We start from the raw sequence: 25,444 nt of genomic DNA on the forward strand, positions 1-25,444 counted from the left end.
GAACAAAATTGTGCCAGCTCTCTCTGAAACTACCATCACACGGGTACAGCCTAAACATCGGCTTACGCGACGCGTTGACGTCATATCGCTAAATAGAAGCGCGCGCTCGCATGACTGTAATGAATAGAAAGATGTTGAGGTATTCAAGATTCTTTATAAATGCATTGGCAAAGACATGATAAGTATGATAGCTGCAGCGCAGGTGCGCCACAGATCTTGCATTGACCGCGGCAGTTTTCCAGCCACGCAAAGAACTACACGCAGCTCTCGCCGTAACGCCACCGGTGTATATACTCAAAGATTAAACAACCTCCGAGATCTCCGACCAACTCACACAAATGCCTAAAAAAACAAACGCCTAGCCAACTTGCTTTGCTTTTCGAAGTGACATTCGACCCAGACCGACGCCGTGCTTATGTGTAAGATACTAGGATTAAGAAATTAGCCAAAGAGAAATCGTGCGCCATGCATTACAAGATCATAAGGTATCGAGCCAAACGATGGGAGAAGAAAGTAAGCGAGCTCATTTAGTGCCGGGCGATATTGCGGGCGAATCGGTGTGTTCCCTTGCGCCAGGTTTCAACGAGAAGGGTGCTTTTGGTTGAACGGCGGTGTCAGATGTTTTGATTGGTGCAGGTGCCGTTGCCAGGATTGGCGAATTTTTGGGTGGTGTATTCTGTCCACCTTCGTCTTCTTCGACGATGGGAGGACAGTAGGTCTTGAGAACGTGCTTCAGGGCGGGTCGACGGATAGGCTTTGATAGGAAGAAATCCATGCCAGACTCCATGCATTGCTTGACATTGGACTGCAGCGCTGTCAGTGTTGAGATTGTGAAAGGGGCATTGATGGAACTTACCTCTTCAGCGTATGCGGTCAGAGCGACAATGGGAGCAGAGAACCCAGACTGACGAATCAACCTTGTCGAGTCTAGGCCGTCCATGTTCGGCATTTGCACGTCCATGAAGATCAGATTGAAGGGCTCTCCTGCTTCCATGCTTTCTTTGACCCTGTCAAGAGCTTCTTGGCCATCCTTTGCTACCGTCACATCGTACACGTCTTCCAACTTAAGCATGCGCATGACTACGATTTGGTTAGTGGTGTTGTCTTCCGCAACAAGGACCTTGATCTTCTTGCCACCCTTAGTGGCTTCGGCTTCTACACGCTGCATCGCTGCTGCTTGTGAATTTGGCGACTCCAGTGGCGCGTTTGAAGCAAAGAATGGCTGGCTCAACCCAACCAAACGCGGTTTTGAGTCTTGCTCGAATGACACTGGACCCGCGGTTCCGGCAGCTGCAGTGCTGGCGTTAACAACCGGCACTGTTCTATCGCCACTCCTACCAGAATGCCCTGATCGCACAGATGGAGCATCCTCTCGCGATGCAACACGAGGCTCGTCGACGGATGAGTTTCGCCGCGAATTGGGGTCGGCTTGCGAGCTTGCTGTGCTGTCGGCACGGTTCGACAGGTGCTTCAGCGGTATGGACATGGTGAAAACACTACCGTGGGCGACCTCGCTCTTTAAGCCGATGGTGCCCTTCATCAAACCAGCCAGTTGCGAGCAAATACTCAGTCCAAGACCGGTGCCTCCGAACTTCTTGCTGAGACCCAAGTCACCTTGCACGAAAGGCTCAAATATCTTGGAGTGGATGTCCTCGGGAATACCCGGACCAGTATCCTCGACCTCGAATTCGAAGGCTAGCCATCGTCCAGGCGGAGGGGTCGCCGTGCGATCGTTCATCATGATGTGCGAGTAGGGGTTCGGCTTATCGAGGGGGTTGATGTGGTTTGCTGTGGCGAAGCCGTTGTGACCTGTGGTCGACACTGACCCTACTTCTGAACTTGTCGCCCTGAATCGGTTTTTTGAATTTCTTGCTGAACTTTGCCTAGAAGCCAACGAAGCTTTTCGACTGTCAGTCATGTAGGCTTCTCCCGTACAGCGGATAGTCAGAATAACGTTTCCGCCTCGTGGTGTGAACTTCAAACTGTTCGACACAAGGTTGATGACGACTTGCAGGATTCGGTGCTGATCTCCGTATAGAATCATATCCTTGAGCCTTCCCAAGCCGTAAGGCCCGAGGTCGCCAGCGTGGTTTGGGCGCCCGTCGTCATTGAGGTTGGCGTCGTAGGGTCCTTCAAATCGCACGCTCAGGTTGATATCACCATCTTTCGCCTGCTTTTCAAAGATTGCCAGCACCTGCGAGCTGATATCGCGTAGCCTGAACTCCTTCTCGTCTAGGCTTAGCTGCTGTCCGACCTGGTTCTTACTGAACGTCAAAAGATCTGTGAGAAGATTAAGAAGGAGATCACCGCTTTTGTAGATGATCCCTAAAGATCTTCTTAGCTTTACTGGATCGTCTTCAGACATGCAGACTGCGCACATGCCCAAGATGCCGTTGAGTGGTGTCTTGAGCTCGTGGGAGATGTTGGCGATGAACAAGGTCTTGCTCTCGTTCGCTGCTTCGGCCGCCTTTTTGCTCTCGTTCAACTCGGCCGTCCTCTGCTGTACCCTCTCTTCTAGCCTCTCATACTGCATCATGAGCTCGTCTGTCATCTCATTGAAGGTTTTGGTGAGATCAGTCAACTCATCATGAATGAAGTGCTTCCTATCCTTGACTTTACCGGGAATGCGAAACTGTCGTCTCCTCTCGGCCTCTCTCTTCTCGGCTTTGCTGGCTTTCTGGTTCCTTCTGTAGTGGATGACCTGACCGAAGAACCCTTCCTTGCGAGCGAGTGCTTCATCGTGGCCATCGTTTGCACCATCGTTGCCCGAGCTCAAGCTGAGGTCGTCCTCGAACAGGTGGGGCGCAACCGTCTTTTTTGTGGCGTCTCGCAGACGTCGAATTGGCCGGCTGGAATAGTGGGCGATAGGGAAACTGATAAGGATCATGGCGCCCATGGTGCCGAAAACGCAGGCGAGGATGACATTTCGCAAATGGTAAATTGGTCCCCATACTTCGCCGTGCGTCTGCTCAACGATAACAACCCAGTCGACCATGGGGCTATCCACGACACCGTACCCAACAGCAACATTATCCTTCTCCTCATTGTATGTAGAGACGATACTGCCGGCGTTGCTCGTCGCTCCCGTACTTTCGGTGTAGGCTTGCTTGATGGCAGGGAAGGCGGTCCAGTCGAACGCCGATGGGTTGATTGGTTCGGCGTATTTGCTGTGCCTCGACACGTCGTCTCTGACAGTTGGAGGGATCAGAAAGCGTACTTGAGCGTTCTCAGGTGGATCTGGATTTGGGTCCTTGTAGAGGTATCCAGTTGGGAAGTTGTTTGTGGCATTCTCAGGTCCAAAGAGCATTGTAAGACCACTATCGCCCAAGCCTTCTAGTTGGTTAATGATATTGGTCAAGAGTGAGGCGTCCAACACAGCCGTGAGCCAGCCCAGTGTTTCGATGTTGGAAGTATTGTTAATAATGGGCAACGTGATTGACACTAGGCTGAGGGTGTCATTGACCCTGTACGGTCCAGAGAACAAGTAGCTGGTATTGCTGACAGGTCGTCCCTCAAAGCTGCCGTTGTACTCGTTGAAGGTCGAGTTGTACGGTATCGCTGTGACGCTGACTTTGGGGTACAGCTCGGGAATGAAGCCATAGTCCTTGTCGCCGAATGTAGCTGGCTGTCCATTGGCGCTGTTGTAGGGTAATTGCACGTCGAGCATGGTATCGGCGGTACGGCTGAAGAGGACTTGGTCGGTGGTGTTTCTAGGGTATATACGAGCCTGCACGGCAATGCGGTTCCTCATGTCTCCAGTGAACAAAGCATCGTAGTCCTCGGTGGTGCGACTCCAGTTCTCCCTTGAGCTATTGCCCCAGTAGTATCGTTGTAGAGCGGACTGCGGGGCAAGGCGATTAGACGCTTGGACGACGACGATCTGCATGAGGTTGAGGTTCGAGGCAACTTGGGCGGCCTTGAGCGAGGCAGTCAGGTTGAGTCTCGTGGACCTATTTCCACGTTAGCCCACAGTCACACTGCCAATCGGTCTACCGACCTAATGTTGAGCACAAAGTTGTGGTTCGTGATCCAGGTCGCAATGGCAATCACGGCCAGGCCGACCATGCTGGCCAGCAAGACCAGACAGCCGAGCTGTTCGCGGATTGGGATCCGCATCTTCACCATCACGCTTCACACCAGCTGTCTGGAGCGAGTGGTTGTCCGTGGGCGGCGGCAGAGGGCAGGCAGCGGAGGCCCCGGGCGGCGCGGCTGTCAGTCAGCGCACGCTGCTCGCGAGCTGCAGCTGAACCACGCAGGAGTCGACGGGGTCGGGGAGTGAGTGGGCGGCTGCGTGCGTCCCATTCCTGGGCGTGGGTGGTGCGAACGGTGCGAGGACGGCGCTGGAAGATTCTCCCGGTGCGGAGAGGCAGGTAGTGGTGTGGTGAATGCACGCAGGCGCACGACAGCAACAGCTAGGCCCAAAAGGGGGAGACAGCCTCGGACAGCGGACTCAGGTCGCTCAATAATAGGCGGAGGCGCGAATAGAGTGCGCGTAAAAAGAGGGGACGAACGGGCGCTCTTGGGGCGGCGGTGGGTAGAGACTGGGGGGGGGCGCAGATTCCAAGCAGACGGGGCTCGCAGTGAATGGATGTGAATGGACGTGGATGGCAGCAGGCGAGCGACCAAGACACCACACATGCCACGACCCGCCAGGCGTTGAGCTTGCTTTGCTCGGACGGCCGCAAAGGACACACGCGCTGCGCGGCCCCCGTTGAAATTAGCAGCGCGCCATGACAGGCTAGCAGCGTCGCTTGCAGCGAAACACGGCTGGCCTGAACGACCTTGCAGGTCAACCCGGTCGCGCTCAGCTACCGCGGGCTTGCGGCCAAGCAGCTAAAGGGGATGGCCGCCGCGTGTTGGGGTGCATGCCATTCTGCAATTGCATGTCTCGCAGCAACCGCATTTCCTCGCTGCACCGCGCATCTCCCTTCTCCGCGTCTTTGCTGGGGACCCACTGGTCGTGTTAAGCTGGGCGGGCTGTGGTCCTGTTTGTTTCTTTGGCGTCGCCGCGTCCCCACCTTTGACGATCGGCAGATTCGCACACCTGCCGCTAGTTCCAGACCGCGAGAGACTTGACCAACGGCTTACATGGGCCCATGCCACGCTTGCCAATGCAACACCGCGGCCTCCCAAGACCAGCGAGACACAGGGCGCTGCTTCGAGATGACTGCTAGAGACAACAAAGAGTGTCCACATAGCGCTGCAAGCCACTGCTGTCTTCTGCCTAACAACGACCGTTAGTCTACCTGCTCGCCGAACTGTAGTTCGCCGGGCCGCGCCGTTGTCTGCGTGATGGCGATCTGCTACAGGACGCGCTATATATGATCATGTATTCGGCAGATTGATTGCTCATTCGGCCCTACGCGCTTACCACTGCATCTCGTCTGCACTGCACTGCCGGGGTGTTGTTCATTCATTATTGTGCCCGCTTGCAGCGCTCGTCTCAGCTACTCCGGCACAGAAAGAAAGCTGTTCGCAGAGGCATGTGGGCGTTCCACCTTTCCTGCCAACTGACCGAATCCGTCAGAAACACACTGGCATTGACAATGCTCGGCTCTTTGTATGTCCCAGCTCATCTGCAATGCTGTCAACATGCTACCTCAGTCAAACACCACGGGTACACCAAACGACTCGCCACCGCAGTCTCAGACAACCGAGAAGCCGGCAGACGATCTCCGGTGCGCTGCCGGTTGCTCTCTCGCCGTCGAGTTTGTGCGCGATCTCGTTGCATCATCGTTGTGGTAGTGTCTCCCAAGCTTCTGCAGCTGCGTCAACGCTACCATCACACTGCAAACAACCTTGCCAACCCCGTCTCTCTGCAGTGTCAATCCGTCACGATAGACGGCAAGATCGCCGACTTCTCCTCCACGAACAGCCAGTGTTCCCCGGTCCGAGTACGTGAAACGCGCAATGACCAGGCTCGAGTGCTTTTGGCTCAGCTCCAGCGAGATGGGCCACATACTAAGCCTCCACTCATACACTGTGTCTCCCAATGTGACTGTCCAGTCTACAAAGTTGCGCGACTCCATGTTGTACCTCTCTGCGACGCCGTCTGCATCCGTGTGCTTGAAGTGCGCGCGCGGCCGCCATGGCAATGGCCCATCATCGTCGAACGATATGGCTGCCAACGTTCGCATACGTCCTTCGTCGGTGTAGAGTACCTCCATCTCTGGCCTCTTTGAGAAGAGCCGGAACGTATTCGTAGTGATTCGATAAGCCGTATTCGCGGATGACCCGTACGCTACCAGCATCTGTATCCTACGATCGTACCGTCTCAAGTGAAACGTCTGGTATGGTCCGTCGTGGTCGCCGTCATCGTAGGCAGGGGCTGCGGAGGAAGCATTGTAGTCAGGCAGCTCTTCATCGTGGTCATGATGCTCCTCGCGTAGGTCAAGTGCCTCGTCCAAGCCGAGGCGTACAAATTGCTGCTGCGCTTCCATGGCGGGCTTGCATGACGGCTGGACAGGCTAATCAAAGGTTGTGGCATATATGTAGAGATGGTGTGCATTTCGGTCGTGAGGGATGCGACCTCCATAGCGCGCGTGAGGAGTGAGGAGCTATGACGACGATGATTTGACGTTGCGGATGGTGCCGCCAATCGTTAGTCAGCCATTGATGCGTGAGAGTTTCCAAGTTCGGCAACGACCATATCTGTAGACGCATCAATCGCTATCACAACTAACCTTCACATCGCACATACACGCGTGTCTACCGTTTATCGCCCATTCTTGCGAGTATCTTAAGGATCGTAGTGGGATTCTCACGCGTGTGCTTGCTCCTGCTTGCACCTGCCTGCTAGCGTAACCCTGCCCGTTACTTCCCATCTCGACCGTGCAACCATGTTGGCATTCTCGAGTCCATCTCTTTGACCCCAATTGTCATTTCCACATGCAACGAGATGTCGAGCGGCTGCAATGCTTTCTGAACATGATCGCAATCTCCGTGGTCCAGATGGAGCTAGCTTCTCCGCGTTTAGGCCCGCGTTCTCGATCATCTCATTTCAACTCTCTTCAACAGCACGCCCACTGAAGGGGTCATGCATCGAGCAGAAAGCAAGGCCAAGAGCGGGCACAGTCTGCTAAATTATGTACCCGTTGCGCAAATTTTGCCCTTCCTGCTTGGCAACCAATGTCTACTATCAGAACGAGCTTGAACGGAACACACAAGCCCTGATGGCTGGCATCTTCCACCAAGCCAGTGGTGTGGTCGTATGGCTTGGTCAATGCGATACCTGCACTGCAGATGCTCTCGAGGCCATCGAGAAGTTTATTATAGAGTGATTGGTCCGCGTCCCATACACTTCGTTTTATGACTCGGTAGATGTCGAGCACAGCTCAAACCTAGACCTGACCTACTTCGATTGACTGGGATTCACTGCACTGATCAATAGCCTAAGCTTCAGGTGTGCATAGGTAAGTGGAGCATCCGCACTCTCGCTGCCTATACTGATGTTTTCACAGGTGGTGCAGTATCACGCTCCGCAACTCTCCCATCAATGTTTGTGGAATCAAAGTCTTCCCACGGGAGAAGCTTTCCAGGACCCAGCGAAAATGGGAAGCGACCTTCACCTGTCGAGCTTTTGCGGCGGACTTTGACGACTGGCACTTTGCGCACGTCTTTCCGGCGCCATCTGAGGCGCACAGGATCGAAATCGCTTAAGACAGGCGATGAGATTTGAACCCTTCATTGAGGTGGGCTGCTATTGTTGCTTCGACCCCAGCAGAAGTCCGGTCACTATTGCCTGATCAGTGAGGCATTTGTATATGATATCACGCATGGAGGAGCATTGGACGTTGGCTTGCCTGTGCAGATCATTACCATGACATCCGGATCATGCCTGGCCTCCTCTCTTGCTAATAGCTCTATCATGAAGCGATGCCTGTCTATGTGAGCAACAAGTTCATGCTTACATCACGAACATGGTGGCTTGAGCCAAAACCATGCTGGCACATCATGATAAGGATCTTCTGCGAGATACTGGGCTCACGGGCGATGATCGTTCGGACGATTTTGATCGCATGCATGCACTACGTGTCTTCTACCGCTGCTCATGGAGACGGTCCACGTAATCAGGGCGCCTCAAACCGGAACAAAGGGGGCAGTTGCACGACGCTCCTTAAATCTCAGTGTTGACCGCAACTATGTTATCAAAGCGCTTAAGTCTTTTATTCTATCTCACGCGGATGGACATGTGGCGGAGATCTGGATCAGCGGCTTCGGCAAGATCAAAGAGACGAACGCCACGCCTTGCAGCGGCCGTGTCGGTGTTCGTGCCTTGTCTTTAGAATTGGCGCTAGGTTCAAACTCGCTGTATTGCGTACGCAGTATTCACCCGAGGAACTGCAAGTACAGCTATGGGCAAGAAAAGAGAATGGATCGCACCGGCTGCGTATTCGCCGACTGGCACCATCTTCTCCCGTTGCGGGTTAATTTGCTACAGCAGTACTGCAACCTTACTTGGACGGCGCAGCAGAGTCACAGTCTATGCCTCCGCCCTGATGGGAGCTGGTGAGTCGTCAGCTCATTTCGAGTCCTGCCGCACAACGGACATTATTTAGGCTTCAATCTACCATGCCCAGGATGTGTGCATGTTCACTTGGTACTTGTCGGTTCCGATACATAGTACGAGGCTAATGAAGATGCAGACCAACGCACCATAAAGATACAGCGAAGAGCCGCGACTATCAACTTCTCGCCTTTTTTTATTAAAATTCGTACACTATGAGCTCCATCACTTGCCCTTCTTGGGTTATCGACTCAGCTGTCTAGCTCCTGCCTGCCTACCTGGCCATCTCAGACCCATTTGATGACAACCCTCTTCTACTTTCCAACCTTGCCATCAACAACAACATGCTCTTCCTTGGGACAGCCTATAGCAAACAGAAGGGTGCTTCTGGCACTGGTACTATTGTTCAGACTGCTGTTCAGATGTACGCTCGAATAGGTCCATAGAACTCTGGCTGGGTCTAGACTGTCTCCACTAAGTCCAAGCATCTCTCCTAGGAGCTCCAAGCCATGCAGTTGGCCAGAGTCCAGCTCCCGTTCACTCCTGTTGAGCCTACCTCTAGATGATTGGGTCGTTTGCGGTGACATTAAGTGGATCACAAACGACGAAGCAAGTTCGACCCTAGATGAAGACAAGCACTACCATAGGTCGATTACAACCGCGAAAATTCTCTCTCCTCTTGAAGCTGCATTGGATGTTACTGATCGCCGACAGGAATCCGCCTGCGCTGTCCTTAAGTTGTGACTGCCTGACTGGGGAGTGTGCATTTAAGCAGCACCGTATAGGGCGGGGAGCCTTTCATTCTGGATAAGGTGCCACTTTAACATGTGTACCTACGGAGGAAATGCTTGCAAATGGTTTCATATTTGATGAACGTTTCGAAATGGTGACTGGTACGCTGTGGGACGTCTGCATGAAAATTACGCCCAAAGGGAAGCCGTTCTCTATGGTAGGAAATTTCTCTTGAATTAGTCATTGGGCTTAGGCTCTGATGGTAGAAGAGACCAATGAGAACACATGGAATGCATAATCTTCTCACACCCCGAGTTGCGATTGATCCTCTCATCTCCATGAAAACCCCAACAACCAGACATGGTATATCCATGATGTTGGTCGAATATCTGCATTGTGTCATTGACGGGACCCGACCATGGCGTGCATGCAGTGTTTTGAACATTTGCTTAAGAAGCCAGTTCTCAGGGCAGGATGTCTTGGCGATGAGATGGAATAGACAGCAAGAGCAGCAGCCCACGTGTTGTGAAGTCGGGTCAGTTGGGCACGTGATGGCGCGAAAAAGTAGACGCACCTTCCGACAACATACGAAACCCGTTGTCATGTACGTCTGCGCACTCATATCAGCAATGAGAGGCTGGTTTCGGTCGCGCGACTTTTTCGAAGTGTGTGCGTGCTCGCAGCGAGACGAAATACCAAAGTGATGTTGAGGATTTCAAAGTGAGGTGCTGGCTTGCGCCGGGGTCGGAGGCCCCCATGTACATAGAGCCGAAACTGATCACTGTTTAGTGACCGAGCTATGCATAACAACGTCCATATCCTGCTGTCGTTTATTGCCTTGCTGGAAGAGAAGAGCTTACATCCTTCCAAAACATCGGGAGTGCCATCACAGCACGCACGATACAAGAGCAGGTCAACACAATCTAGTTCATAACTCAGTGTTACTTAAAAGCATTGCAGGGGTATACATTCGTAACATTATTTCATGGACGCCCACATAGCGTAGCTTTGGCATTCGGATTGCAGGCCAGCATACGGGAACAGTCTCAGAGAGTATACCTGAAGCCCTTCTGGTCACCCTCCGTGTACTCGAGCTCGATCTCGCCGCGATCAGCCTTCTTGTTCTGCGCAATGGAGATCATGGTGACGATTCCAACAAGAATAACCGAGAAGCAGCTGGTTGCAATGCAGGCATAGATGCCGGGGCGGTAATGAGGCGCATCCTGAGCCCTGAACACCAGACCTCCGGCAATACCACCAACACCTCCCATACCAACAAGTGTAGCTGAGCAGAAAGCGCGCTTCCACTGTCCACGAATGTTGTTCGCCTGGTACGACATCGTTGCGGGAACGTTACTGTTGGCACCAGCGGTGGTCAGGAAGACTCCGAAGTATCTCACAGCCGGGGACTTAGCGAAGCCCATGATGGGCAGGCCAATCAGGCAGAGGATCATGTTGAAAACGATGAGTGGACCACGGATCTTTCTCTTGTCACCAATCCAACCGCACCCGTACATGATGATGGCGGCAAACGCGTACGGAGGTGCGACAAGGCACTGAGCAGCACCGACAGTGAAACCCATGTTGCGTTGCAGAATGATGGGAAGGAAGTAAGCCAGAGCGTACGAGACGGTTGTAGTGTTGAAAAAGATCTGGAAAATTGGTCAGAATAATTGATCCCCATCCATCCCGAGTGCTTTGACTTACCAAAGCATAGCACCAGACCTTGAAGTCCAGGCCACCCCGGAAAAACTTCCTAGTGTTCCATGGCTCGGGCTTTGCATCACCGCGATCCTTGTCGACACGGTCGATGATGAATTTGGCTTCGCGCTCGGTCAGGAACTTCCAGGACTTGTGCGCCTTGTCGGGGAAATCGACCAGCATCCAGTATGCGCCAATGCCAAGGAAGCAAGTGAGAGCACCTTCAATGATGAAGATCCAGCGCCATCCAGCCAATCCCTCGCGTCCTTGCAACTGCATCAGTCCGTAGGCCAGGATACCAGCACAAGCAGATGCCAAGCTTCCGAGAATGTAGAAGACACTGTATCGCTTTCCGATGTCGTAACGTGTGTACCAGCAAGACATAAGGTAAACTAAATTTGTAAGTTGTCTGTTTATCAGCGGTTACTACTTGTACTGACCACAAGAGGGAAAGAATCCTGCCTCCAAGATGCCAAGTACGACTCGCAGAGCAGCCAGAGACTGCCAATCTTCGGCAAAGCCCATTCCAATCATCACTGCTCCCCAAAGAGTGACAATGACGGACAAGTGCACGCGAGGACCAAGGTAACGGATGATGACTGTCGAAGGTGGCTGGAAGACGATGTATGTGGTGAAAAAGACGAGGGTCACGACTGAGTAACGTGACACCGTACCCATAAGGACGTTCAGATTCAGCTCGACATTCATACTTTTGATTCGTCAGCATGGCTCATGATCTCAAGCGAGGGATGTGCTAACGTACCCAGCAATGGCGGCGGCGGACAAATTTGTACGATCCATCAGCGAGATGCAGTAAAGCGCTCCCACCGTAAGAACGAGACGACGATCAATGCGGTGGATGATCTTTCTCTGCTCCGTCTCGGTGAATTCGCACTCGTAGCTATCATGCGTCGAGCTATTGACATCTTCTTTGTGAGTCACATAGTCCTTCTCGTTGTCGACGTTATAGTCGTTGTGAGCAACAGTGTTGTTCGCCATTTTGGCGGTGTCAGCAAATATGCTGGAAGGGATAGACAAAGAGCTTGGGCAGAGCAGTGGATGCGTGATCGCACGATACCGTTATATGTATGTTCAACTGGCCCCTGTACGGCCTGTCGTTACACACTGCCAAGCAACCTACAGGCCATTTCACGACATCAAAAATCTGGAAAGATACCGAGGCCTCGGCGATCCTACCCATTGGAGAGATGGGATCTCAATCATCCCAGCAACAGCTCCAAGATTGTGGAGGATCCCAGAATGAGAGGGAGACGCTCTGGGCGCTCAGCGGCGGACGATTCTGGGGGTTTGTCTTGGCACATGGGGACCCCGCAGGTGAGAGGACGCCTCTCGCCTAGGGGACCCACCCGTGGCCCGTGTGCCAATCGAGGCGGGGCGTCAAATGTGCAAGACTGTCCGTTCGCGGCTTTATGGCTCTTATCTTGTGTCAAGGCGACTGCGCGCGTGGGAGGCGTGCAACTAAGAGCAAGTCAAGCCAGCGCGCGTTTGCTTGTCAACGTCGACCAACATCAACGGTCAAACGTCGTGCCCTTTCTCAAATGCTGGTGATCTGCATGCCACCACGTTTCAGCCGCTCTCACGCGGGGTAAATCCACAGGCGTTGTAACACTCCACAATTTCCGTCAGATTGACCCAACTTGGTAATACCTCCGGCGGTGGGTATAGGGGGTGATGCTTCGATAATTGTTGCATCAACACCAAGCCGCACCACGCCGGAAGACGCACTTAGCATCTGTGGTGGCTTGTCATTTGGCTTGGCATCTTTTGGTCGCCCTCGGAGTGCTGTACCTAGTGCTTGTCGATGAAGAAGCATCTGTGATGTAAGACACGCTGTCATGACCTAGGACATTGGTCATTGTGCCGCCAAACAGCGCATTCACAAGATATTCCTTTCTTTACTCCCACAAGAACGAAGGATGAGATTTAGAAGCTGCACAGAGGGCTGTACTCCATAGGGCAAAGAGTCATCCGACTTCGCGCACTAGCGGCTCGTTTTTGACTCGTCATGGGCACTCCAGTGTGCGCTTTTGGGAGACGACTTCCGCGCTTGCAGGCGTCTGTGGCCTTTCACCGATCTTCCAAGACTTTGGGCTGATGCAGCGGTCTCATTGCGGACGACCAGCAGGCCCCACGAGCCGGAAAACTGCTTGATGTTCTCCTTTGACAGAAAACACAGCGCCGTTTGCATCCGCGCTACCTTGGCGAATGCCACTCATGGGCTCACGCGTGGAATACGCTTTGTTACCAATGTCTGGTGCACTCAAGACGTTCCGTGAATTCTCGAAGTCAGTTGTCAAGCAGACTATGCACATTGAGAAACTCAGTGTAGCGCACTTACATGATGGACATGTCACATTATCAGAATCTCTGGAACGGGCGCTTTAGCAGACGAAGCTGCGCACAGCTTATCCTCTGCTGTCCCTTCGACTGTGCACTCAGAGACACCCGGCATGGGTTTGACCAAAGCATAGATCTGGTAGGCACAACTGTCCAGATCCTTGCCCGTCAAGCGATATGCCACATGGTCATCCTACGTTGATGGCCTAACAGTGGCCTGCTTGTCTATTGTTGAACCCAACTGCCTGGTCCTGCTGGGGCTCTTCCCCGGATCAGCGAGTCCCCAGATCTGACATAACCGCCCAGTCATAAGGCAGGCACGATCTCAGGGACCGAGGCTTCGAGGTCAGGCCTTATGCATCGCAACGCCACACGCTGCGCCCCTTCTCTGTTTTCCACTTCACTGCAACCGCAGCGTGGGCAACTACCAATTAGACTGACGCCTTAGACCGAGGCTTCTTTCACGCCGTCCAAGAGCCACCCGATGGCTTCCATAGCCCGAAGGCAAATCAGACGAACAACCACGACACCATCCGCACTGTACAGTTTTAACAATACATTGTCGAACGATAGCACCAATGAGGTACTCAACACTCGAAGAGTGACCGAGGCACTCTCGTGTCGCCAAGTGGAGTTAAGCGATGCACAACAAGGGCCTGCCTGCATCATGCACTCCAGCCACGCACCCGCCTGAACCATCTTCGGATAGAATGTGCGACGACCTAAGAAAAGTATCGTCAAGTTCCTGAGACAATTTGGCAAATTTGAGAAGGTTGCGTACCCAGCATCTCGCAGCGTTCATCCTGGGCCTTGAACTCGTCTTGCTTGCCACTTCTTTCAAAGTGTGAAGCAGAGACATGTTTTCATACTTGCTGACACCAATTTGCTCGTTTTTTCAGCGCCCATTTGCAAGCGTTTCACTGTGGTTTCCTCGCGATTGATGGGACAGACACGGCAAGTGCGGGGCGTCGGCTCGGGTCCGGATTATGTCGAACACGCTCAGTGATGAACTCATGCATCATCTCTCAGCGTAAAGATACTCCATCGAGTATCCCCGGATGCTGAGCGAGGTATTCGTGGTACTAGCTTTTATTCCCAAGTCGAGAGCAGAATATGGACGACTACTCTACGCAAACTGTACAAACACGAAGAGAACGCACAGAATGCCACCGACCAGCTGGTCATACTGGTCGAAGCTGAAGCACATTACATGATGGTGCGACAGCCTACGTGGACTGCTTCAAAGATATGGATTGCTGCAGGCCCGGCATCGTCATCTTCGCAGTTTGATACCAATTGTCTTGGTCGACCTCAACTAGCTCATGCTAGCTACTCCATCCAGATCGTCGGCATAGAAGCCAACCTCAGTCTATTCATTCTCATTCTGGGTATCGCCTTGGGCTTCATCGGTAATGGTATTGGCTCATAGGTTATGCCAGAAACCGGGTTTCCACCGTTGCAACCCACCTCGCTTGGCATTTCGACGATGCCGTGACTGGGCATGGAAGCAATAGAATCCTGTACTGGCACCGTCACAATCTGGTAGGCCGCTTCTCTGATCCATTCAACCCTTATATTACAGAATAGGTCCTCCGCCGCAACGATGATTCTCGTCGCAATTGTCAACGGCATCGGTTTATGGCCAATATCCTACGCAGTCGGTGGCGAAGCATTATTGCTAGGTCTGCATGTCAGGATTCAGGCCCCACCTGGTTCACCGACAGTCTGGGTAACGGCGCGCTGATATTTGCACTGCCGTACATCTTCAAATCTGACACTAGTCACTTGAGAGCAGGACCCAGATGCGTCTTATCGGTTTTATGCCTAATTGGCCTAGCTGTCAGCTGGCTGATGGCGCCTGGGATGCGCCATCGCTTTACTGCGGCGAGTAATAGGATATTCGACTAACGACTGCCCACGCAAGGTCTCAGGGTCTGGGCGCCGAACGATGTTATGGGAGGGCATTGACAGTCTCCGCGGGAGGCAGTTAGATCGTCAAAAGATCGATGGCGCTCGATATTGAATGAGATGCATAGTCTATTGGCCTTTGAGACTATGTTCCATGAGCGAACAGCCTGAGAGTAATCACGTACTTATCCGTCCTTCTTGAGCGGCTCAGGCACACACGGTGCCTTGACCTTCAGATCCTCCTCCCCTTGCGTGAATGCCGCATAATTGAGACAATTACCCATCTCTTCCGGCAGCTTCCAGTTCTCACCATCCTGTATGATTGACCAGAAGAGGTAGAGCAAACCCATACGCACGCTGATCGTCTCTTTCTCTGCATCGAACGCATCGGTTATCTTCATGGGTTCCGAGTAGTGCAGTCTGGGTTGCCGGAACACAATCTTGTCTTTCTCCTTGATCTCTTCAACGTCCATTCGGAGGTACATGATTTCATCGCTGCTGACGAGAAAGGCGTAGCGATGATTGTTCATGAGCATCCACTGTACGAGGTCGCCTGGAAGCGGTCAGTACATCATCCCTGGCCTTCATGAGAGCGGCTCTTACCAAGCACACAACGCAGACTACCATATTTGGCTGTCTTTCGCAGTTTGTATGCCTCAGTGAGGGCTCCGGATCTGCCAGCGAGAAACTCCACGTGGCCAATGAGGCGCGCTTCGGGAACTCCACCGAAGTCTCTGAACCTGACCACGTAACATGGTTGCCATATGCAGTCATCTGTGGCAATGCCCTCGTCTTCGGCGGTGCCTAGTTCGCACTCCACTGTACTTGTCTGCACCCTCACCGCGTGAGTTTCAAGTACTGTAGTCGCCAACCACACGGCTGCGCGCACTGCATGGAATTCGAAATCAATTTCGAAGAGTTCTGATTTGTCGGCCGAAAGACGAATCTTCGGGGCAAAACAGTCTCTAGGCACATGTTCCCAACGCAGCTCTAAAAATGTGTGGGCTAACCACCCGTCCATCCAGTCCTTTACTCCCTGTCTGAAGTCTTCCTAAGGTCTCATGAAGCCTGTGTACCACATTTTGTCCTCATAAGGTGAGAGGAACATGGGAATGGTCTGCATGCTGGGGCTCGAGGGCGAATACTGCAGTATGATCGCTTCGTACGCGGCGTTTCGCGGATTTTGCGGCCAGTCTTGACCGTTTTGGAAAGCAAGCTTATGCAACAAGTCCCGCCGCAAAGGAACAGGAGACCTGCTCTTTCGTTTGTCTTTCTTAGGCTGGCGTGGAGGTGTTTGCACATTACGTGAGCTGTGTTCGGATCCTGAGAAACGAGTCGGAGGAGTAACGATTTCCTTTTCAAAGTCTTCTTGTGCGTCATCATAGTCATCGCCAAATCGTGAGACAGCTTCAATGAGGTCCCATTCACACTCTATGAGCGTTTGAATTGCCACACTGGTAGGCTCCTTGGTCGCTTGAATGAATTGGATTATCGAGTTGCGCTGTTCCGTATTGAGACTGGCTATGTATGTTCCGATCTTCGCGCTGCCACCTGGGGGTGGGCTCGGGAGGTAGGTTTTGACCTCGGAGTTATCATTTGTGAGGAGGTCCGGTACGAAAGTGCCCGCTTCCGTGGTCCCGTCTGGAGGACTGTGACTGGTAGACGTTACATGCACCAGCAGTTCTTTCGAGGGTGGGCTTCCTGCACCCTTCTGATCATTTCCACGGTTCGCCATAATGAAAGAATGGTAACGAATGATGCGAATCGATAGCGATGACGTATATGCCGGACGATGAGTAGTGAGTAGTGAGTAGTGGTGTTGAGAGGAGGAGATCGGCCTCAAGGAAGAAACTGCCGGGTATTAATCGTGTTGCGTGGCACACTCATCTTTCTAGGAAAGAGGCATCAGTGGATGTCAATCGCACACCTGCTGGAGGAAAGGACGGCACAATCAGACATCTTGGCAACTGGCAGCGCGTTCGCGACTGGTTCGCTTAGTGACAATTTAAAATCATGTGAAGTCGATAGAAAGTCATTGCTTGGATCAAATGAGCCATGTGGGAGGTGAGGTGGAAAAGGAGAATTGCGCAGGTGAAAGATATCTGACTAAGCACACCCACATATTGTGATTGGCCTGAGCGCGCACCCTCGCAGGCGCACAGCATCTCAAGACTTGCCACTACGAAGTAGACCACCCCAACCAACAATGTTATCATCACGAGTAGGGAATACTGCGAGACTGCGCTGTTTGTCATCGACTCAGCTCGTGGCGCCGGCTAGGTGCATGTCAGCGGCAGGAAGCCGTCGCGCATGTTTTCGGCCCCAGACAAGGCGCGTCGCGAGCCTACAGTCACGTGCCCTCCATCACTTTCGACCTTTAACCTCACAACAAACATTCTCGAAGACGGCAGAAGAGCAAGCAGAATATCAGAATGGATTAGCACCAACAATACTGCAATCTGCCTTTCCCAAGAAGACATTCGCCATCCTCGTCACCATTAGCGCCCTGGCATACTACTTTGTCGACGTCCGAGATCTGGATTGGACTGACGATGTAGTAAACAGCTTCGGTTACGACAATGTCGGCGTCACACCTCTTCAGTTCTTCGCCAGCAAGGATGAACTGGATCACTTCCTGCAGCACCACACCGGGGACCCCAGTCACCTAATGAAGGACCCGCAAGTCGCTCAGTTCATGAGCGAGCACTTCGACAAGCTAGCTGGTGGGTGGAGAATGACCGAGAAAGACGCAGCTGAGGAGAGTATCTCTGTGACACACGGCTGCCGCTTTAAGAGCAACGAGCCCTGCGAAGACTACTTCGCCTTCGGCACCTCCCCTGGCCCAGGCCAGCAACCATGGAATTACTGGAGTATTATGGACGGGCATGCCGGTCGTCACACTTCCTTTATGCTTCAACGGATACTCATTCCCTCGCTTTCTAGCGCGCTCCTCACACTTCCTGCGCACACGTCCCCCTTCGAGATCGAATCTACCATTAAAAACACCTTCCTGCGCATCGACAAGCAGATTATGGACTCCGCCCGCACAGCAGCCAACTGGTTTCCTGCAGCCAATGCCGCCGCCATAGGCGCGCTCGCACCCGCGTTCTCGGGCTCCTGCGCGCTGCTGGCTGCGTTTGACCCGGCATCCTCTGTGCTCCGCGTAGCATGCATAGGAGACTCGCGCGCAGTGCTTGGACGCTGGGACCCCTCGACTCGCTCCTACACCTGCATTCCGCTGTCAGAAGACCAGACAGGTTTCAATGAGAAGGAAGTTAAGAGAATCACCGAAGCACACCCAGACGAACCGGACATCCTGGACCCAAAAACCGGACGCCTGATGGGGCTGGCAGTGACCCGAGCCTTTGGCGACCATCGCTGGAAATGGGACAACGAGTTCGTCAAAATGGTGCAAGCCAAGTTCTGGGGCTCGTCGCCCCGCCCGCAGTCCAAAACAGCGCCATACATGACCGCGGAGCCCGAAGTCACAGAGACAGACATCGTGCGCCATTCGTCCGGGAAGGGGAAAAGTGATTTCATGATTATGGCTAGCGACGGGCTCTGGGACAGAATCAGTTCCGAGCACGCAGTCGAGTGTGTGGAGCGCTGGCTCGAGGCACGTGATCGCGGGCACGGCGAGGTGAAGAACGATCCTCGCCTCCAGCTTACTGCGCAGCAATTCGAGAACCCGATGGTTGAGGATTCGGGCTTTACTTACAACGCTGAGACAGGCGAACAGGTTGAGTGGAAAGCGACGCCCGAGTACTTTGCCATCGAAGACGAGAATGCAGCTGTCTGCCTTGCTAGAAATGCAATGGGTGGAACGAGGAGGGCTCTGTTCATGGGCGTACTCAACGCGCCGCCGCCGATGGGACGGTATGCTGTCGATGATACAACAATTATGGTGGTCTTCTTTGACAAGTTGGATGAGCAGACGGCGGGGAAGCAAGCCGCGTCCAAGGCCGGGATGGGCGAGAAAAAGAGTTGGTGGAAGCCATGGTGATTTGCCACAGAATCCGAATGTTGGCATAGGCTGGCAGGCAGCATACCAACTGGTAGTCACGATTGGTAGATAGCAAGGGACACTTATTTACGCAACATGCAGTTAACATCGAGCACTGCGATCGATCTAAGTGTGCTCTTCCCGTGCAAGAAATGACAAGAGACTGAAGTTGTAGGATCTCCATGTCCCGCTGGCAACTTTGTTTGCTCGATGCTGAACTTGCAGCAGAAAAGTGTAGGGATACTCTCTAGTCAGGCTGTTTTGACTGGCTACAAAGCGCTGAATATGAGCTCGCAACAGATTCGCGTGCAAGCGCCAGATGCTGTCCATGGATTCCACATGATGTCGTGAGCAGAGAGCGCTGTACTCGGTGTGCCAGCTGGCGGCTCATGCGAGTCGAGGTGACCTTCAGTTCGTAATAAGACGTACTGCGCTTTCTTTCTCACGTTCAAAAGTGCTTGCGTCTGTACCGACTGGCTCGTCCGAGAGCACCCGCCTTGCCTCCCTTAATATCAATGGGTCAAGTCAAATACACAGGGATACGGGTGAGCAAGGCGCTTTTGGAGAGCGCCGCGTGCTCGAGCGACAACCAAAGGCGAACGCGTCGGCGCACATGTTCAAGGAGGACCGGTTCGTGGAGAGAGCGGCGTGCGTCGTCATGTTGTGGAGGGCGAAGATTGGAGAGGAGGATGTTGAAGCATATTTCAATGACTCGGTCAAAAAGGGAGAGTGGCAGTTCAGAGTGGTGGCGGAGAAGATGGGGAAGCTGGAGAAGAGGCTGAAGAGGTGTGTCCTGGCCTGCGAGTTTCAAACAACGTCAACGGCTCCCTTTCAAATCTCCAGCCCGCTTAGGGTGCTTGTAACGATTTCGTGGAGCAAGATAGCGGTGACAATGTCTGAGTGTGCCTGCAGGCGTGATGGTTGTGCAACGGGGGCTTGCCGCCACATTGGGCCTGTTGATTGCTGGTGCGGCATCTCTGAGTTTTCACGAGCGACACGGTTGCGGTGGCAGGGAAGTCGTGTGTGGAGATGACGCGGCGGTCAGATTGGTTCGCTGGTGAAGCCAACAACACAAATCCAAATCACCGACTCCCGAGGTTCGGAACGGTTGCGGCCAAGAGGCAGGGCTTGGTGTGTGGAAAAGGATCCAGCTTTTCAAGTCACGGAGCCAGTTATGGAGCCACTAATCGCAGGCTCGTCATCCATGGCGAGAGGCGTGGAGAGGGGCAGGAACGGCCGAGCTCGATGGGCGTGAGTTGACCATCAACGGCCTCCGGCATGACAAGATCATCGGCTGCAGCGATGTTTTGGGTGGCAGGCAGCAGCAATGCGACGGGCGATGAGGACATAATGTGCAGCTGCAGGAAACACGTAGGCTAGGGAGCGTGCATGGAGAGTGCAGCGTGCGTTGTTTCGTGTTCGTCCAAAATTGACGTTCATCATCCGCCGCTTCCAAACTCTAGCTGAAAAGAGGGCGATAAAAGGATGGCCGTGGAATGCAGGAAACGCAAGCGATGACACGGACCCCTTTATCAGCAGAACGCCAACAGCACCGCAGGCACACACGGCCACGAGATGCAACGCAGAAAGATGCAAATAATTGAAGATGTTGCCCGCCATGATGAGATGCTGCGAGAAGGCGAGGCGTGACTACCCCATGCGGCCTAGCGTGCGTGATGTACTGTTCCCCAGGGCTCACAGATCTGTGACCTCCCTCTACGCGTGCCGCCGGGTGTCTTCCCAAACGATGCCGCGCCATATGGACACCAGCTTTTCAAGGGGCGCCACGGCCGCGCTGCTCCGGCCAGCACCAGCCAGCACCACCGCCCATCTCCCCTCTGCGCCCCCATCCCCATCGCCTGCATCCTCATCGCCGCCGATTTGCATCACTGCCACCACATAGGCAAAGGCCCTGCAAGCACTCGGCCACACACCGCCGCACTGCACGCGTACCAGCCCACCCCAGAGCCCGCTGACTGCAATATTGCCCGCGCCCGCAAAACTGCGCTTGCCACCAGTCCTTCTGTCCTCATCACCGCCGTCTGCACCATCGCCAACGCCATCGCGGCACCACGTCGCCGGCCCCAGCCTGCCAGCGAAAATGTCTCCCAAGCCGGCAAAGAGCCTGACTGCCGTCCTGAAGCTTTCGCCCAAGATGCTGGCGCAGTTTCCCCACGAGGCGCCCGCTCAGCCGTCGCCGGCCTCGAAGCCAGCATCGACGCCCGAAGCCTCGCCTGCGCCCATGGTGGCCGACTCCACTGCCGACTCTAATGCCGCCGACACGCCTGTTGCCATGAACGGACCAAGCACGCCGTCATCACTCGCACCGCCCGCGCCTGGCAGCAAGCGCAAGGTCCCCGCACCGAAGGCTGGCACGAAGCGCGGCGCTGCTGCCATCGACGGCGCCAGCACATCAAGGGCGCGTGGCAAGCCTGGACCCAAGAAGCGCAAGCTGTATGTCGCACCTTTGATCCGCACGTCAAGATTCAGCATGCTAACGCTCAACAGCGGTGATGAGATCAACGACCCCAACATCAAGACACCCTTTGCCGGTCCCAACCCTCTCCAGAAACTTGGCCCCAAGGCCAACCAGGGTGCCATCAACGCCGGCCTGCGCGCCCTCGACCGCACGGGCAAGTTCAAGTGCCGCAAGTGGGAGAAGAAGGGCTTCAAGCTTCGCAGTTTCACCGGCGTCGTTTGGAATGTGCCGTCCTGGAAGGCCCCCAACCGCAGCTCCGCCTTCTCAGAAGATGTCAAGAGCGACACGACCGGCTCCAGCGACACCAAAGTCAAAGACGAAAGCAGTGCTCTCAGCGAGAAGAGCGGACTCGACGGCGACGCCTCCACACCCCTGGCGCCGCTCATGGAGGGCCTCAACAGCTCGCCAGCCCCTGTGCCTGCTGCATAGTACCTAGCTCTCGACCGTTTCTATCCTCATGGTCATTCTTTTTTGCATATGTTTTAGCATGTCTGGCGTTCAAAGAGCGCATTGTGGGTATACCAAAAGGGAGTCTCGATCAACGGCGTTTGGATATGGCACAGGGAGACTGTCTTGCACATGCGGCGCGTGACGTGCTTGACTACAGGTCTGGCGTGCCAAGGATATACCACGCATTTATCGTGCGTCCGCTGGGAAGGGCTATGATTTGTATAGTAATACCACATATCACGATCAAACGCATCATTGCCAAAGTACCATTTGTCCCCTGACCACATTGCCGTGACTTGTGATGCATGGGGGGTGCGCTATCGATCCCCCGCGGTAGAGCTATCACCTTGCCGAGAGTACCCCCAACCCTCACTCCGCGCCAGCACCTTGGACGACCAGCTCTCAGGCCCACGTTTCTGCTTGTTTCGGTCCGTAGTATGTATGCGTTTGCGATCGCACATTGCCGGTGATTCGGCCGTTTCTGCGTCTGGCCTACTCCACGGCGTGCCATACGCCGCACCTCGCCCACGACACCACTCTCCACACTCCCCCACATCTTGTGTTTGCACGCGCAACACCGCCCGTTCGCCCTCCTGAGGGCTCCGTCGATCGCGCTTTCATCCAAACGAAGCTCGTGCCGCAAAGTATTTGGTCGCAACGGCTACTGCGCCTGCTCTTCAACACGGCACAACCGTTGCCTATCGTCTACGGGCTCTGGCGGCGCCACAACGACGCAATGCGGAGAAGTAGCTACGCAGCAGCTCTAGCTGGCAACACAGGTATTAGCCCTGCAAACGCCGCGCCTACCCGCTCCGGAGCTTTCTCGCATCTCGTCAACAGCTCGACACCTCACACGATAAGCCAGCACCGCCAGTCGCGCTCCATCGACGCCGACGGTCACCCCAACAGCATGTCGACTAGTTGGGGGAGAGGTGGTGCACTTCCGTCGTATTCGAGCCAGACCGGCCACTGGCAAGGATTGGGAGGGGGAGCCCAGGACGTCCCGCCGTTCTTTGTACCATCGTACCTGCGCGGTTCGAAGCACGCTGAGAAGCTGCAGGAGGCACACAAAGCGAAGTTGGCGGCGCAGCGCGAATTCAGGTCAACGCAGTCTTCGAACGCTGGCTCGTTATCGACAAGTTCGAGCAGCGTCAACCTTCACACTCACAAGCTGGCCGGCTCGCACCGGGGGCTGACACATGAGGTCATCGAACGAGCGCCTGTCTTTGTCGACGAGCCGGCCTCGCCCTGGCCGACCAAGTGGAACGAGAACGACAAGTTTGCGCAGCTCGATATTGAGCATGAAGGCAGGCAGGCCAAGTTCTCTGGGTCGCAGAAGACCCACGACGAGGCGGCGTCGGTGCGTGCAGACTGTCCTATGCCGCGGCAGTGTGGCATATACTACTATGAGGTGACCGTTGTATCCAAGGGAAAGGACGGGTATGTCCCTTGTGCAAGTCGAGGAACATGTTCACTAACAAGCACTCAGGCGTATGATTGGCGTCGGGTTCTCAGGACCCAAAGTTGCTCTGACTAGGATACCAGGGTGGGAGCCGGACTCCTTTGCATACCACGGCGATGATGGGCAGATCTTCAACAACACAACGTCAGGGAAGAACTATGGACCCAAGTTCGGCACGCTCGATGTGATCGGGTGTGGCATCAACTTCCGCACAAATACAGCGTTCTTCACTAAAAACGGCCACATGCTGGGTAGGGGCGCTCGTACCTTTGCTGGAGTACTCTACTGACCACCACAGGAACTGCTTTCCGAGACCTCAAGGCGAACATGCCGTACTATCCTACGATTGGTGTGAAGAAGTCTGGCGAGACATTACGTGCGAATTTCGGCCAGGAGCCCTTTGCGTTCGATATCGACAAGATGGTACAAGACGAGAAGGCCGCCATCCAGAAAGAAATCAACCTGACAAAGTTCGTGCCCAGCGCTGCGTCCGCTCCTGAGGAAACTCAGTTCATACACCGACTGATCAGTCAGTACTTGGCACATGATGGATACGTTGAGACTGCACAAGCATTTGCGGAAGAAATCGTTGATGGGGCACGCGCACTTGCCAACGATGATGATGCAACCATACCGTACCAAGAAGCCGTCGAGGATGTGGATGCACTGAATCGTCAAAGTACGATCCCCTCAGCCTTAATTTACCAATGCTGACCCTGCTAGAAATACGCGCAGCCATCCTCGAGGGCGACATCGACAAAGCGCTCAAGCACACCCAAGCATACTACCCCTCCGTCCTCCGCGATAACGAGAACATCTACTTCAAACTACGGTGCCGGAAGTTCATCGAGATGATCCGCGACTGCAACGAGCTCACCACACAATGCCAGTCCACACGCAAGTCCAAGCACCCTGCCTCGAATGCCAACAAGCGAAATTCGACCGCGACGGACGAGTACGATTTCCAGATGGAGCTTGACGAGCAGTTCGGGGTCAACGATCCCACGCCCAGCCTCGACTATCTCGATGATGACGATCTGGTGGACAAGCAGGCTACACTGCAGCAACTGACCGCCAGTACGATTGCATACGGCCAGGAGCTCGGCGCGGAATTCGCCAACGATCCGAGGAGAGAAGTCAAGCAAGCGCTCAGGGATACGTTCGCGCTGATTGCGTACGAGAATGCGAAGGAGAGCAGTCTCGCGCCGCTGCTGGAGGTCGACGGACGGACCCCGGTGGCTGAGGAGCTGAACAGCGCTATCCTAGGTATGTGTTGCGACACTGAACGTGACATCAGGAGTCCTACTAACACCCCGACAGTGAGTCTCGGCAAGTGCAGCTCGGCAGCCATGGAGCGGCTCGTGCAGCAGACGGAAGCGCTCGTGGGCGAGCTCGCCGAGGACGGCGGGCCCGGTGCATTCGTCAACGTCCGCAGGGACTTTCTGCAGTAGGGTGGAAGACGTCGGCGGGCAAGATGCGTCGCCTGGATGTGGAGGAAGAGGGGCGTTTGACGAGGATGGGCGGTGAGCAGTGCATTTGCATACGGGTTGGGCGTTCACGGGCGTCATGAGCTGTGTCGGGGTTCTGGGAGGTGTTTGGGTTGGAATCGTGCTGTATTGTAGATGGCTTGGAAGGCGCGGCGCCGCTATACTCAACTCCAGGTTATTGATATCGCGCGCTCGACACTGTCTGTGCATACGTGTCTATGTGAGGGCTGCTGCGCCATGCTTTTGCATTCATACATCTATATGCACCGTACATCTATGTGCACCGTACATTTATGTGCACCGTACATCTATGTGCACCGTACATTTATATGCACCGTACATCTATGTGCATCGTACA

The 25,444-nt window shown here is 54.2% G+C and overlaps 9 protein-coding genes across 9 annotated transcripts; 4 read left to right on the top strand and 5 right to left on the bottom strand.

Moving 5' to 3' along the window:
- Positions 1 to 116: 116 nt before the first annotated feature.
- Positions 117 to 4,049, bottom strand: M421DRAFT_270697 (putative histidine kinase HHK5p). Its single transcript, XM_033588789.1, has 2 exons — positions 857 to 4,049; positions 117 to 805 (listed from the first exon to the last, which is right to left on the bottom strand). Exons 1-2 carry the CDS (start codon positions 3,884 to 3,886, stop codon positions 524 to 526), a joined length of 3,312 nt encoding a protein of 1,103 aa, XP_033445030.1. The 5' UTR covers positions 3,887 to 4,049; the 3' UTR covers positions 117 to 523.
- Positions 4,050 to 5,247: 1,198 nt separating this feature from the next.
- Positions 5,248 to 6,537, bottom strand: M421DRAFT_424416 (uncharacterized protein). The gene has a single exon (XM_033593744.1). It carries the CDS (start codon positions 6,438 to 6,440, stop codon positions 5,646 to 5,648), a length of 795 nt encoding a protein of 264 aa, XP_033445031.1. The 5' UTR covers positions 6,441 to 6,537; the 3' UTR covers positions 5,248 to 5,645.
- Positions 6,538 to 7,864: 1,327 nt separating this feature from the next.
- Positions 7,865 to 8,666, top strand: M421DRAFT_270730 (uncharacterized protein). Its single transcript, XM_033588790.1, has one exon. It carries the CDS (start codon positions 8,051 to 8,053, stop codon positions 8,510 to 8,512), a length of 462 nt encoding a protein of 153 aa, XP_033445032.1. The 5' UTR covers positions 7,865 to 8,050; the 3' UTR covers positions 8,513 to 8,666.
- A 1,618-nt stretch (positions 8,667 to 10,284) lies between these two features.
- Positions 10,285 to 11,938, bottom strand: M421DRAFT_71672 (MFS general substrate transporter; the record flags this gene model as incomplete). The annotated part of the gene is made up of 4 exons (XM_033596813.1): positions 10,285 to 10,890; positions 10,946 to 11,331; positions 11,380 to 11,648; positions 11,703 to 11,938. The coding sequence occupies 4 exons, from the start codon at positions 11,936 to 11,938 to the stop codon at positions 10,285 to 10,287; spliced, it is 1,497 nt and encodes a 498-aa protein (XP_033445033.1).
- Positions 11,939 to 15,355: 3,417 nt separating this feature from the next.
- M421DRAFT_270754 (uncharacterized protein) lies at positions 15,356 to 16,668 on the bottom strand. The gene is made up of 2 exons (XM_033588791.1): positions 15,809 to 16,668; positions 15,356 to 15,758 (listed from the first exon to the last, which is right to left on the bottom strand). Exons 1-2 carry the CDS (start codon positions 16,224 to 16,226, stop codon positions 15,391 to 15,393), a joined length of 786 nt encoding a protein of 261 aa, XP_033445034.1. The 5' UTR covers positions 16,227 to 16,668; the 3' UTR covers positions 15,356 to 15,390.
- On the bottom strand, positions 16,135 to 17,025 carry M421DRAFT_270762 (uncharacterized protein). Its single transcript, XM_033588792.1, has one exon. The coding sequence runs from the start codon at positions 16,938 to 16,940 to the stop codon at positions 16,257 to 16,259; it is 684 nt and encodes a 227-aa protein (XP_033445035.1). The 5' UTR covers positions 16,941 to 17,025; the 3' UTR covers positions 16,135 to 16,256.
- Positions 17,026 to 17,387: 362 nt separating this feature from the next.
- On the top strand, positions 17,388 to 19,371 carry M421DRAFT_424421 (protein serine/threonine phosphatase 2C). Its single transcript, XM_033593745.1, has one exon. It carries the CDS (start codon positions 17,412 to 17,414, stop codon positions 19,206 to 19,208), a length of 1,797 nt encoding a protein of 598 aa, XP_033445036.1. The 5' UTR covers positions 17,388 to 17,411; the 3' UTR covers positions 19,209 to 19,371.
- A 1,563-nt stretch (positions 19,372 to 20,934) lies between these two features.
- Positions 20,935 to 22,401, top strand: M421DRAFT_424422 (DUF1711-domain-containing protein). The gene is made up of 2 exons (XM_033593746.1): positions 20,935 to 21,662; positions 21,717 to 22,401. The coding sequence occupies exons 1-2, from the start codon at positions 21,310 to 21,312 to the stop codon at positions 22,114 to 22,116; spliced, it is 753 nt and encodes a 250-aa protein (XP_033445037.1). The 5' UTR covers positions 20,935 to 21,309; the 3' UTR covers positions 22,117 to 22,401.
- A 97-nt stretch (positions 22,402 to 22,498) lies between these two features.
- On the top strand, positions 22,499 to 25,330 carry M421DRAFT_424423 (ran-binding protein). The gene is made up of 5 exons (XM_033593747.1): positions 22,499 to 23,577; positions 23,627 to 23,850; positions 23,898 to 24,278; positions 24,323 to 24,865; positions 24,920 to 25,330. Exons 1-5 carry the CDS (start codon positions 22,874 to 22,876, stop codon positions 25,048 to 25,050), a joined length of 1,983 nt encoding a protein of 660 aa, XP_033445038.1. The 5' UTR covers positions 22,499 to 22,873; the 3' UTR covers positions 25,051 to 25,330.
- Positions 25,331 to 25,444: the final 114 nt, after the last annotated feature.

This window comes from Didymella exigua (genome assembly GCF_010094145.1).
Source record: "Didymella exigua CBS 183.55 unplaced genomic scaffold M421scaffold_35, whole genome shotgun sequence".
NCBI lineage: Eukaryota > Fungi > Ascomycota > Dothideomycetes > Pleosporales > Didymellaceae > Didymella > Didymella exigua.